The 13,847-nt window shown below is 42.3% G+C and overlaps 3 protein-coding genes across 3 annotated transcripts; 2 read left to right on the forward strand and 1 right to left on the reverse strand.

Moving 5' to 3' along the window:
* Positions 1 to 778: 778 nt before the first annotated feature.
* On the reverse strand, positions 779 to 3,027 carry EAE97_010633 (uncharacterized protein; the record flags this gene model as incomplete). The annotated part of the gene is made up of 3 exons (XM_038881148.1): positions 779 to 1,581; positions 1,635 to 2,337; positions 2,389 to 3,027. The coding sequence occupies 3 exons, from the start codon at positions 3,025 to 3,027 to the stop codon at positions 779 to 781; spliced, it is 2,145 nt and encodes a 714-aa protein (XP_038728009.1).
* A 2,993-nt stretch (positions 3,028 to 6,020) lies between these two features.
* EAE97_010634 (uncharacterized protein) lies at positions 6,021 to 6,746 on the forward strand (the record flags this gene model as incomplete). Its single annotated transcript, XM_038881149.1, has 3 exons — positions 6,021 to 6,171; positions 6,228 to 6,287; positions 6,370 to 6,746. 3 exons carry the CDS (start codon positions 6,021 to 6,023, stop codon positions 6,744 to 6,746), a joined length of 588 nt encoding a protein of 195 aa, XP_038728010.1.
* Positions 6,747 to 8,524: 1,778 nt separating this feature from the next.
* Positions 8,525 to 13,269, forward strand: EAE97_010635 (uncharacterized protein). The gene is made up of 2 exons (XM_038881150.1): positions 8,525 to 9,095; positions 9,176 to 13,269. The coding sequence occupies exons 1-2, from the start codon at positions 8,905 to 8,907 to the stop codon at positions 12,813 to 12,815; spliced, it is 3,831 nt and encodes a 1,276-aa protein (XP_038728011.1). The 5' UTR covers positions 8,525 to 8,904; the 3' UTR covers positions 12,816 to 13,269.
* The last annotated feature ends 578 nt before the right edge of the window (positions 13,270 to 13,847 follow it).

The raw sequence follows: 13,847 nt of genomic DNA on the forward strand, positions 1-13,847 counted from the left end.
AGAGATACTTTGTGGGTTTGGAGTTACTTTCATAATGTATTAATATTGATATCAATTCACTTGGTAGTTGAGGATAATCACAGTATATATACCTGTCTAGGTATTCATAAGTTCGATATCAATATACTTGGTACATACATAGATAGTATGAATGCAGGCTAGCCTCCCTAGTAAGGAGGCCTAGCCTGTTCTTCGTTATAGCTAGCTAGTACTAGGTAGTTGAAATCCAACTGAATGAAAAACCATAATCGAAATAGTTTCAAGAGAAAGAAAGACGTAGAAGGTATTATCTAACTCGCGATACGATTGCGTAGATCTAGGGAAAAGACTAGGTGAAACATTGTATATTTGGAGGTCAGTTTGAAAGATAAGAACCTAGAGTAAGTATGTATTACTTCCATCTTTTGACTTCATGACACAGTGTAATAGTCTTGATTAGCTTTGGATATATGATTTTTCAAATTTTTTATAATTATATTAGATTATATTTAGATACTACTATTTGGTGATGTGTTATCATCGATTTAGGTATCCATTGATATCTCTTCCTCTTGTTCCCCATCTCCTGCTTTCTTCGTCTGCATAGACGAATGATCAATTATCATTACTCTCACTCATCTACTGGAGTATCTAATCTTGGATATATGATATATCCTCGTCTCCTCCCTTTTCCCCTACTAGATATTTAACATCTAGCATCTAGCATCCATCATCCAATATAAATAGAAATAAAATCTTAAAAAGAGCGACAAGAAATGATTATATAAACACCCCAAATCTAAACTCCCGAATCCTCCTGGATAACGGCATGTCCAGTCCACGCCGTACACGTATCCTGTAACTGCTTAGTATCCAATAGCTTTGGGATCTCGCTCGCGCGCTCCAAGAACTGCATTGCGAATCCCATGCTAGTATGCCATCCAATATGGCAATGCATGAGCCAGGCTCCTGGATTGTCGGTCTCGAATGCGAGAACGAGATATCCACCTCCTGGTAATGTGGCCACGTCTCTTCGTGGAGGGTTGTTAAGATTGTATGTGGAAACGGCGGTTGCGGCATCAAATGTAGTGGCTTGCTGGCTGACGACGAAGAAGTCGTGGCCGTGGAGATGGATGGGATGAGGAACGGGGAGCGCGCTGTGGATAACGAGGTAAATCCATTCATTCGCGTTGGGTACCTCGACAAGATTATCCGGTGTTCCGAATGCGGTGATGTTGTTTTGAACCATGAGGAGAGTCGGATCTTCCCACTCTGAGAGGAAAGTAGAGTTGTTAAGATACCATTTGAAAAGTTTCTGAGAGTTTTGAGCAATGGTGACTGCTTCTTCGGGACTCTTGGAAGCGGCTGAAACGGTCTTTGGGAGGTACGGAATGAGCGAGGAGACAGGTTCATCAACACATTCATCTGTGAAAGTGTAGCCGGTGGTTGTAGGGAGGCCGGTTGAAGAACCATAGTGTAGAACGCCTCGGATGTTATCTGAGTTATCATTTTCGGAGCAGGAAGATTGGGGAATAGCGCGGATGAAGAAGTCGGAGGCGACGGATGCTTGGTTTGCGGTGATGACTACATCGTAGCGTTGTCCTGTGAGAAGGGTGTTAGTGAAGACTCGTGTGATGAGGAAGGATAATACTAACCAATAGCAATGTTGAGAATCTCAGTTTGATACGGAACAATAGGAACAAAATCCATCGCCATAACAGTCATCGTATGACTATCGACTGAGAACTTGAACTGAGAATCGATGGCACTATTTACAAGACGGAATCTGTATGATTTGCCCGATTCAACACTAGTTGAGAAACGGGAACCAGTTTGATTACTAGCACCATCCGCTCCGAAAACGTTGGTACCATTGATAAGACCTGTAGCCATTGATTGAGGACCAATAGTCTGAATCTTTTGGTATAGCTCATCGACAGTTACATGACCCCAATCACTGAGCATAAGCGTTCCCTTATCCTCGTCGTAGTTAGCCGTGGCAGGACCATTGATAATAATTCCACCAGCAACACCTTCCCATGCTTGAAGTCCAACATGAGAGTGATACCATGATGAACCATATTGAGTAGCTCTCCACCTGTAGGTATAAGTATCTCCATATGCAATAGGACATTGAGTAACTGATGGAACTCCATCGTTTTGATTGGTATTTTTTTGATGGATACCATGGAAATGAATAGTTGAACCATTGGTAGCGAGACTGTTTGTCACATGTACCACGACATTATCACCCCAATCGGCAATAATGGTTGGTCCCGGGATACTTCCATTGATAGTTTGGACATATCTTGAAACTCCATCAGGCGAAGCAACGCCATCTTGAACATTGAACCAGTACTAAAATTTGAGGATTAGAGAAAGTTATTGAATACTCGAGAAAGTTCTTACCTCGCGAGTGACACCAGTATTTGGCACTTCATTGTAGTAATCAGTGCTTGTAGAATAGTCACACCACTTTGATCTATCAGCAGCGGTATTGCCTGCGCATGGGGTTCCTGATGCTACAGCTGAGCTTGAAGTTTTGCTGGTCGAGGATGCTGTTGAAGAGGATACTGGAGAAGTTGTGCTAGTGATCGAAGATGACTTGGCAGTAGAAGACACAGTATTTGCAGTTGTTGATGTTGATGTGGCACTCGAAATGCTCGTAGGGTTAGCCGTTGTAACGGTGATACTACTGGTAAAGATGGGAGGAAGCGAAGTAGTAGTAGACAATAAGCTCTGAAGCGAACTCCATTTAGATGAAGCTACAGATTGAAGAGAAGAGAGAGAAGTTTGAACAGCTGCGGCACTGGTAGTTTTGCCACTTGTTGTTGAACACTTATTTGATGTAACGGCATTGGTGTTTCCAAAAGTAAGAAGTGATGGGATATAAGAAACTTTTGTGGAAGCTAAGCACTCGACTTGGTTGATGATTTTAAGAAGGTCTGCTTGAAGAGTGGCAATTGGATTAAAGGACCATCCGAAAAGAGGGCTTGCTTGAATCTGGCAAAATGAAAGGCACAAGGCCAAAAGAATGTGAAGACGCATGATGCAATTCCCTGAAACTTTCTAATATATGAAATTCGGCGTTGAAGTTTGTGTAGTATAAAAGATTGTTATGGTCCTCAAGTGAGGTTACCAAAGGAAAAAACGAAAGCGAATATAGAAGGAAAGGGAAAGAATGAAAAATGGATTTCTGGATTGTAAAGAATGAAGTTGTACCAGTGGGAATGAATCTCCCTTAAGAATATTTTTGCAATGATGAGATTCAACACCTTGAACCGGGTAAGATAAACTACTTAGGAATCACATCGATGCTTTACCGTCAAAGTCCTCTGGACCCGAGCACCGAAGTAGACATTCTCCTTGGTACAGTCTTCGTACAAACCCTCAAAGGGACTTAGGACGCAAAATCTTAGTGCAATCCACCACACGGATCTCCACCATGGTAGACCTCAAGTTCGTACTAGATTGACAGTGCAGATAACGAAAATATCTTAGTGCTTTGATCATCCCAAGAGGAACCCGAAATAGTATTAGGACGAGCATCTGTCAAGCTCAGTAGTCAATAATGGATGCCACCAGCCGCATTGAGAATCAGGCAGAAATATACTTGTGAGAAATTAAATTGAAATAACAACTCTGAGCCTTTGACCAGCATACAAGTTAGACTTGAAAAGGAGACCTGCATTTGAATCTGTCCTAGGTCAAAGGTGTGAATGGTGGATGTCGTCTGGGCATCCATTCTCAAATGTTTTACCAAGCAAGGTACGAGTAGCTAGAGCAGCTAAAATAATTTCGGGGTCCTAAGGTTACGCGACGTACAAGCCTTGGTATTAGTTCTTCATTTGATTAAAGTGATCGGACATTTTACTTATTCTCGTACCTGACTAGTTTTGTTTGTAGGCTCAACTTGTATTAGTGTTAACTGATGTCCAAGGTCGAATAAGAGAGAAGCCATTCCAAATAGAGAGTACTGCTAGAGCATTTCTCTCTCTCTTTGAACTTATGGTACGATGAGAAAGCTTTGCAACTCAGTAGTCAGGTACCATCTACAATAGTTCGCTTCGTGTGGCGATTTAGTACCTTAATGACATGGATATTGGTGGCACCTTATCGTCTTTGTTTGACTGATGACCTGCATGCTCTGTGAGCTCTGGGATAGTCATTCGATCATCAGTCCGTGGAAGCGTTTTACAAACGGATATTTCAGTATGTCTTGTGTATGATTGCATACTACCGGTATCTTCGAAGCAAAATGTGATGTCCAAAGATGACAATAACGATATCGCCACTCCTGCTGAGTACATTCTTCAAAACCAAGTCTCGAATGCATGGATCAGGATCTCGCGTCTGTTTCATCTGACATGTAGTAGCGGGAGATCTTTCGATGATCGACGTTGCTTAACAGGTAGGCGTAACTTGGGAGAATGGAAAAAGATACAACTCATCTTAGGTAATCTTGAGAGAGACCAATGAAGGATGTAATCGAGGACGTAAAGGAGAGGCTGAAGGGAAGAAGAAACGAAAAATGGATACCCGCGGAAAGAAGAATGTTTGAAACACGATGGGGGATCTACTCACGGGAGATCGTCGTTGCATTCGTATATCGCTTGATCATGCCGAACGATACGAACAAAACATGGAATACATTCAATTGGTTAGCTTGACATCGGGTGGTCTGCGGACGTAATTAGCACAGCCATTTCATCTATCCTCGAATCATCATTGATCCGAAGTTATTAACCTCCAAGACGGCCGAATATCAATGTATCCCCTCCATACCCATCTCGTCGACCCCACTCGCTCTATAAATATACATAGAAACCTTACACTTCGTACCTTTTGTTGTAAATTTATATCTTCAAGTTTCAGATTCGATTTGTGCCGAGAGATACTCCAGCTCTTCATCGTCAGATACGAAGTTCAGATTATTCAACTCATCACAACACAAGGTTGTGTTAATCAGTTAATCTCATCTTCTGAAACATTGCAACGAAAATGCTACGGAACCGTGCACTTGTGCTCCCCGATATCTCTCCAGCTACCAGCTGCCATGCGACTTTCCTTCAACTGCCTCTCACGACATTATTCAAAATGTATTAACAATGAAATTTCTTATTTTGATTTCATCAAAAACCCGACATCTAGTAAATGGTTGATTCAAATTCATTATTCTTGGCAGGCTTTCAAAATCCAAGTAGCGATGTTATGTGGTTTTAAATCGAAATTCCGATTTTTCTTTTTCCCAGAATATGATTTGATATTCTCAGACCACCAGGTGGATTATAGTCGCGGGACCCTTTTCGCCTCTCTTCTCCCTCTCATCCCTCTCGTCTTCAGTCTTCACGCACCCTGTCTCGAGCCTGTTCAATGGCTCGGACTGTCGGAAAATTTGCCGTCTTATCACGTACGCTCTTTGAGTTAGAATCTTTGAGCTCCAACGAGGGAAATCCTTCCCATCAACACCCGTGCAGATCGTATTTGGGATTCTGATATGAGCACTCTCGAGCCACTCCACAAAGCAACTAAATTCGGATCGAGAGCCGCGTACAATTGCACGTTTTTCACTATCACATCCAACCACCATGTGGCGTGGACTAATTATTCCATATGATCGACCAGGCTGACGAAAGCACCCTTGATGGGTTGGTATGCCATTGCACTGACTTTCGTTCTTGTCATCCCGCGTTATTGATTGTGTATCTATCCCCATTACGGCTCAAGCTTCCACAGGGTCAGATGTTTTCTCCTGACTAGCAGAGGTCCAAGATAGTTCTTGGTGTATTGAAAAGCTTTTCTATTGGGCATGATAAAGCTGAGAAGGGATTTTTACAAGTTGGCCCCGAGCTTTGGTGACCTGGTATTTGTTTTCCCGTTCGATATAATATTAACGGTAAGTTCTTCGCATTCCCACGTCAGTTGTTGTATACCCAAGTTTTCGTTCTCTTCATACATTTTATCCCTTCCTCGTCCTCTTCTGGTATAAGGATTTTCACTCGTTTGACTACCATACATTCTCTCTGCAAATCCAAGAAAACATGAAATTTACTTCTCCTCTCCTGTTCCTCTTCGGAGGAATGACAGCATCTGCTGCTGTTCTCCAAAAACGTGATACTAGCTCTACCGACTCATTTCACTTATATGCGTATGGTACTGGTATTGGTGGCCTTCCAGTATACTACTCTGATGGTAAGCTAATAATCGTATACTATCGACTGGTCTCACAAAACTAATCGAACAAATAGGAAATGCATTTATCGGCAATACTGTTCCAGCTGGCTCCAAGGTCAACGCAAACATCACATGTAAGAATTCCATCACCCATAAGCATGTTCATTCCCCCACAAGCCGTTTTCGAATCCAACTAACATCTCACCTTCCTTTCAGTCACACCAACTTCTTCTAGCGAATGGATTGTCACACCCAGCAGCAGCAACGTGACACTGACCAACACAACCACATCCGCACTCGTCATCAATCCATCCTCTAGCAGACTCACCAACGTGGGATTTACCGGAGCGGTTGTTGGGAACAGTACTACCAAGGGGCTTAGCGCATCGACTGCTGGAAATGGTACGACCAAGGGATTTATCGCGTTTGGAAATTGGGCTATGTGGAAGAATCCCAGCACGGAGAAAATAGTGTCGAATTTCTATGCGACGCCGGTTTGTGATGGGGTGTGGCAGTTGATGTGGAATGCGGAGGAGATTGATGATGGGTCGAGTATTAGTGTTGCGGTGAGGAAGACGGCTCCTAGTCATTAGAGATGTGCTGGGTGTGGATGTGGGTGTGAGGGTTGAGATAATGATGAGTTGTATCTAAAGGCGGGGGTTGCGAGAAGAGGGAGGTCGGGGGTAGGTTGATAGAAAGGGTCTTTATTAGGTCTTTAACGGAGAGGAGAGGGAGAGGAAGAGAGAATTTGTATATTAAATTCCTTCCAAGATTAATAGTGCACATTTCGATACTAGTAATTATTCATTTCAATTCAACAGTTTTAAAAATTATCATTTATATATTCTTGTTGTGTCTATGGGTAGGAAGTCCGTGTTCGCATGCTTTAATTTGATGCTTCTCCTCGTTCTTGTTTGAGATGTATATCGACCACATCGGTACGTATACCCAGAGATTTTCCAGACTGATAAGAATTACAGCATTCGATATATTCTGCTTACATACTAGGAAAGTTTAACATGAATTCCGTATTCGTAAATACCCATATAAGACGATATCCTACCTCGCGACCGACAGAAAAAACCGAACACCAAACCCGCAAAACAAGCGAAAATTTGAAAAAGAGTCTTTTTCAAAATCTAGTATTAATTCAATTTTATATTTTGAATCTCTCGAAATTGTTGAATAAAGATCGAAAGCTAATAAATAATCATCTATAATGATTTGAAGGGATTGTATCGAGTATTTATTTATATATATACATTTTTTATTGAGGTGTAGATTTTTGGTGTTCGGGTTTTTCTGTCGGTCGCGAGCCTACCAATAATTAGGTATTATAGATAGTTAATAGAAATAGCATTATAAACACTACACTTCCCCATACTCTCTCTGGACGAGCAGCTTTATTCATCCTGAGTGAAGCCTCAAGGGGTAAAGCTTGATTACATCCTGACAATACAAGTTTTTTCTTTCTCTCGCATGCCTGAGCTGCTAGTATGTAGGAGTGAGTGAGTGTATCTAGGTAATTGAGTGGCTGAATACACTCTTTTGCCTAGGATCACTGGCGGATTAGAATATCTCCGATGCTTGATGGCGACAGTGGCTTGGATTGGACTTGGATTTTCTTGTGTCTTGATCTGGATTTTTATCAATATTTGTGATAAGGATATATATGTACGATACCTGTATCGGTATTCGTATGGATGGTCTGGATCTGGCTAGCACTTAATTGTTCATAGTTGGTATTCGTATTGACAGTCTGATATAGCTAGTACTCAATTATTCATACTTTTATAGTGTGGAGTATATGATAATTCTTTCAAGGTTACATATATCGCACAGCAAGTATAGTTCCCTATGACAAACGCCTCTTGTGTCGTCTTTACAACCCCCTAATCTAAATGACTGGTAGACGATCATTCTTTGATATACGATAAGCGCATCTCAGGGGAAGGGGGGTAAAGGTGGGTAAGGAAGTTGAAGTTTAAGTAACGGTTATCGAATGAATGGTAAAGAACTCCCTTTCTCGGTATAACTTCCAGAAGCTTGAAACACATTTTCTGCTTCTTTGGTCTTGGGAGGATTAAACTTGTATCGTGGACTCATCCTGTCTCGGTTGTATATCGTTTGAACATGGACTTTCCATATTTCCTGAGCCAGCAACCAGTGTGATGCGTGATGTCATGTCTAGTCATTCAAATATGAATCAAGGTGTGATTTATATCCATGTCGCTCCTTGGTAAGGTTTTCATAAGTGTAATTTACGATCAACGAATCATTTCACTCAATTTGGGATTTGGGATTTGGGATTTTGGATAATCCTAATCAGTTCAACCATCACAAGGGCCCAAATGGTAAACACGACCAAGTTGTTTTTCCAAAATCAAACATTCACCAGGTGTTTTAGCATTTTAGCATTGGCATTGTCATTCGCATTGGTATTGGCATTACCTAGATGATTCAATGATATCTCTAGTTTTCTTCTAGGTCTCTTCTAGTTCTCTTCTATTATCTTTTTATTTCCTTCTAATTCATTCTTTTCCACACCGGTACCGATACGATACGATACCAATACTGACATTGATATCCATCCATATCGACATTGATATCGACCTCAATATTGATAACGAAAACGAAAACGACCTGTTAATGATCTCACAAACACCATCCAATACTACCAATACATCTTAGGTGGATTAATAAATAAATACTTTCTCTTATGCATCGTTAAGGTGTTCAACGTTACTCAACATGTCTTCAGTTTTGACTGGCAATGCCACGACGACCTCTACCTCAGCGTCCGAAACCACGACGCCTGCAGCGCAAGGCTCCGAGGGTATTAGTCTGGTCGCTCTTCTAACGGCAATGGCATCTTCTGCCATCATTTTTGGTGTACAGATGATAGCTTTTATGCTTTTGAAGAACAAGCTTGCACGGATATTGTAAGTTTGGAGGATGTTACGTGTGGCGATCTGCACTCTGTGGACGCAGATTCCAATGGACTTTACTGACTGAATTCTAGCAAACCAAAGACCTATTTAGTCCCCGAAAAAGAACGAACAGAACCACCTCCTAGAAGTCCGTGGGGATGGCTCTTTACCATATTTCAATTTCGAGATCGAGAAGTTATCAACAAATGTGGCTTGGACGCTTACTTTTTCCTTCGATACCTTCAAACGCTTCTGGTCATTTTCATACCTATGGCCGTCGTCATAATACCAATTCTTGTACCCATGAACTATATCGGAGGCAGAGGTGGAGATTGGGCGTTACAATATGCAAACGACAAAAATAAGACAGAAGTCTCTTCGAACCCAAATGTAACTGGACTGGACCAATTGGCTTGGACTAATATACAGCCTAGCAAGACAAGTAGATACTGGGCGCATCTGGTGCTTGCTCTTTTGGCCATCATGTGGGTCTGCGGTGTATTCTTTGCAGAGTTACGAGTGTATATTAAAGTACGACAAGATTATTTGACATCTGCAGAACATCGATTGAGAGCTTCAGCAACTACGGTGCTTGTCAGTGCCATTCCGGATAAATGGCTTACCAAAGAAGCTCTCGCTGGGCTTTACGATGTTTTCCCTGGAGGAATTAGGAATATTTGGATTAATCGAAATTATGATGAATTATTAAAGAAGATCCATCTTCGCGACAAAATCCATTTGAAACTGGAAGCAGCCGAGACGGAGTTGATCAGAGGCGCGAAGAAAGCGCAGAAAAAACAAGCAGAGAAGGATGAGAAAGCTAGAGCTAAGGAATCGAATCGCAAACTAACCAAGGAAGAGAAAGCCGAGAAAATAAAACGCGAAAATGAGAGAGCGGCAGAATTGGCGCAAAGTGGCGGAGTTGCGACTGGCGAGGAGGCTCCTCACACCGTGGATGATGCATTAGACGAGGAGGCAGAATTGGAGAGACAGGAAGAAGCTCGACAACATAAGCGACACAGTTCGAAGAAATTTAAGCTTGGCAACCCCCTCGCCGCTATGGGACAAGGTTTCGAGGTAGTTGGACAAGGCCTAAACAAAGGTGTGGACGCCGTAGGAAAGGCAGGAGGTACTGCTTTTGGGGGCGTTTTAGGACTTGGCAGAGAATTAGACGATACAATTGAAGAAACGAATGGTAATGGGTTCGCAAGTCTCGACGCACCATCGATAACGGAGGACGACGAATATGATCAATATGGAAGATATAGAAAACGGCCACCACCTCCGAAACCGTATGGATCTGGTGTGGATGATGAAAAGAACCGGGAAACTGAGAAGCAAAGAGAAGAACGCCCGTCAACATCCGACCGTGATCCTCGAAGTTATGATGGGGATAGAAAATTGCAAGGCAACACAGTACGAAGAAATGGCTTTCAATATGGAGGAGATGGAACCAATGATGCCTTTCAAACCAATAATTGGTGGAAATTCTGGAAGGGTCCCGCTGGCGGGTTCCCATCTCCAATCCCAACAGGATATGAAGATGATGATGAGTTTCCTTTAACTCAAGGCGATGGGCCAAAGTCAAGGGTTGCAACTGGTGCCCCGCCAAAAAAGACTGCGTGGCAGGTAATTAAGGATATCATACCTTTCCTAAACTCAGATGATGGACCAGGTGTAGAATATCCAAAGGCTTTCAACGAGGAATATGAGGAAAATGCAACGACCGCAGCTTGGCAACGTTATCTGAAGGAAAAGGATAGGCCAACCCATCGATTAGCCAGGTTCAGTTGGACTCCTGATTGGTTCTTTGGCATTCCTGGAATCAGTCCAAAAGTCGATACGATATATTGGTGTCGTGAACAACTCGCTCAGCTAAATGTTGAGATCGAATTGGATCAAAAGTCTCCTGAGAGATTCCCTCTCATGAACTCGGCTTTCATTCAATTCAATCATCAAGTAGCTGCACATATGGCTTGCCAGTCTGTTACCTACCATGTTCCAAAGCAAATGGCACCGCGTACTGTTGAGATTTCACCCAATGATGTCCTTTGGGATAACATGTCTATCAAATGGTGGGAGGCTTGGCTCAGGACCGCTGTCATTACTGCTGTCGTTCTTGGTATGATTATTTTATGGTCGATTCCTGTCGCATGGACATCAAGTTTATCCCAGATATCTTCTTTAGTGAATACCAAACATTGGCTTCATTGGCTTAAGGTTATACCCGAAAAGGTTCTTCAAGCCGTAGCAGGTGTTTTGCCCGCCATTGTGCTCAGTATTTTGCTATCATTGGTACCAACAATTTTGGGTTATCTTGCCTTTGTTCAAGGTTCACAAACTGGCAATGAGAAGCAGGGTTTGGTTCAAACTTATTATTTTGCATTTCTCTTTGTCCAAGTTTTCTTGGTTGTGTCCATCGCTGGTGGTGCGGTAGCTACAATTGGATCATGGTCCAATGACATTACTTCTATACCCGAAACACTTGCACAACAATTACCAAAGGCGGCGAATTATTTCTTCTCTTACATGATTCTTCAAGCATTTTCTGTGAGCTCGGGTACACTCCTACAGTTAACGACTCTCATTTTCTGGTTCGTTTTACCAAAGATTTTCGACAATACTGCTCGACAGAAGTGGACCAGGAATACAACGCTTCCATCAGTGACATGGGGATCATTCTTCCCTGTTTACACCAATTTTGCCTGTATTGGTTTAATTTATTGTGTGGTTACGCCGGTCATCATAATTTTCGTCATTATTACATTCACACTTCTTTGGATTGCGAATCGTTACAATATGCTTTATGTGTCTCGATTCAGGATTGATACAGGAGGACTTCTATACCCACGTGCTATCAATCAGACATTTACTGGTTTGTACGTCATGGAATTATGCCTCATCGGTTTATTCTTCTTGACTCAGGATGAGCAAGGTAATTCACTTACTCCTCAGGCAATTATTATGATTGTTGCTTTGTTACTCACTGCTCTTTACCAATTCCTTCTCAATTGGTCTTTTGGTCCTTTACTTCGATATCTGCCAATCACATTTGAGGATGAAGCTGTCCTTCGTGATGAAGCATTCGATCGGATACAAGCCGAACGTCTTGGTCTCACTATTGCAGATCCTGAAACAGTACCACAAAATGATGGAGCTGGTATTGAAGGACCAGGTTACATTGAAATGGATGCGCTACATCCTACGACCACAAATAGAAACAGCGGTAGTAAATTTGCCAAGCTTAAACCATCAAATCTTGTACATGGTGCTGCTGTAGCTGGCGGTTGGGCTTTACAATCCGGTCGAAATCTTCGACACAAAACATTTGCCCGTGGAACTGGCACCGATGGTCCTCAACCTATCGATGAGCCAGTTGTTCGCCCACAGCTCACGCGTAAACGACGCCATAAAGATATTGAAGCGCAGCAAAAGATCGCCAATGCACTTTATGGTGGGTATAATGACGAAATTGAAGATTTGGCACCGGAAGAGAGAGATGCTCTTGTTAAACATGCGTTTCAACATTATGCGTTGAGAGCTAGGAGACCGGTGGTTTGGATTCCAAGAGATGATATTGGGGTGAGTGATGATGAGGTTAAGAGGACGAGAGATTATGCAGGAGCGAATATCTGGATTAGTAATGTGGGAGCGGCGTTGGATGCGAAGGGGAGAGTGGTGTATGGGAGGAATCCGCCGGATTTCTCGGAGGTGGATTTGATTACGTTGTAATTATTTTGTGGTTGTGTAGAACATGGGGGAGGGGGAGATTAAAATGATTGGGATTGAGAGAGGAATTTTAGGGGGAGTAATGGCGTTGGAGTTCTTGTATATGAGGGGTAGGGGATATGGTACTTGGGTGATTTTTGGATTTTACATATTAAAGATGGGGAGGAGAAGATTTTGAGATGGAGATGGAGATGGTGGTTGTATATATGGATTGAGCGGGTTGTTAATAGATTATTCCTTGATGTGTGCATGGGAAACGGCCGAATAGAATAGAAGGAGCATAATCTACTGATAGACACAGAGAGAAGGGGGAGTCTGGATAGTATGTGATGAGAGCTTGGGGGTCGGAGTAGTTGAGTTGGATAGATGGAAGTGGAAGTGGAGATGAAGATGAAGATGGAGATGAAGAATTAAGATACCCGTTTCTTTTGATAGGATTGATGAATTTGGAGATGGAGGGGAGGGGGAGGGAAAGGGGCAGGGGAGGGGAGGGGAAAGAGGGAGGAAGAATACCTACATACATAGTCGAGTACATAGAAATCCAAAACATCTTTCTCAACTCTTTGTTTTATGCATTGTGTTTGTGTTTCTAATGATTGGGAATTATTTTGCTATTTTGCTTGGGTAGAGAGAGGGAGGGTAGGATGAGGTGGGATAGAGTAGGTAGGGTGGTAAAGAAGGTTTCTTGAATTGAGAGGGTTTCTGAGTGGATTTAAAGGGGGATAGGTAGGGGAGAGTGAGGAGGGAGGGGAGAGGACGAGGATGGAAAATAGTAAAAAGTTGGAATTTCTGAGTATTGTTTACTAGTTCTTAATAATAGATATTCTGCCTTGTTTTTATAGTAGTGGTATTGTGATTTTGAGTAGGTGAAAGAGGTGAAAGAGGTGAAGAAGGTGAAGAAGGTGGAGGAGATAATGGAGGTGATAGATGAGGGATAATAGTTTTGAATTTGAGACTTCATTTTTGTAAATTCTACTTCAACGGATAGGAGAGGCTGAGCGAGTAGAAGGATATAAAATGAAGAATAACCAAAAT

Source organism: Botrytis byssoidea (assembly GCF_014898295.1).
Source record: "Botrytis byssoidea strain MUCL 94 chromosome Unknown BBYS_029, whole genome shotgun sequence".
NCBI classification, from domain to species: Eukaryota; Fungi; Ascomycota; class Leotiomycetes; order Helotiales; family Sclerotiniaceae; genus Botrytis; species Botrytis byssoidea.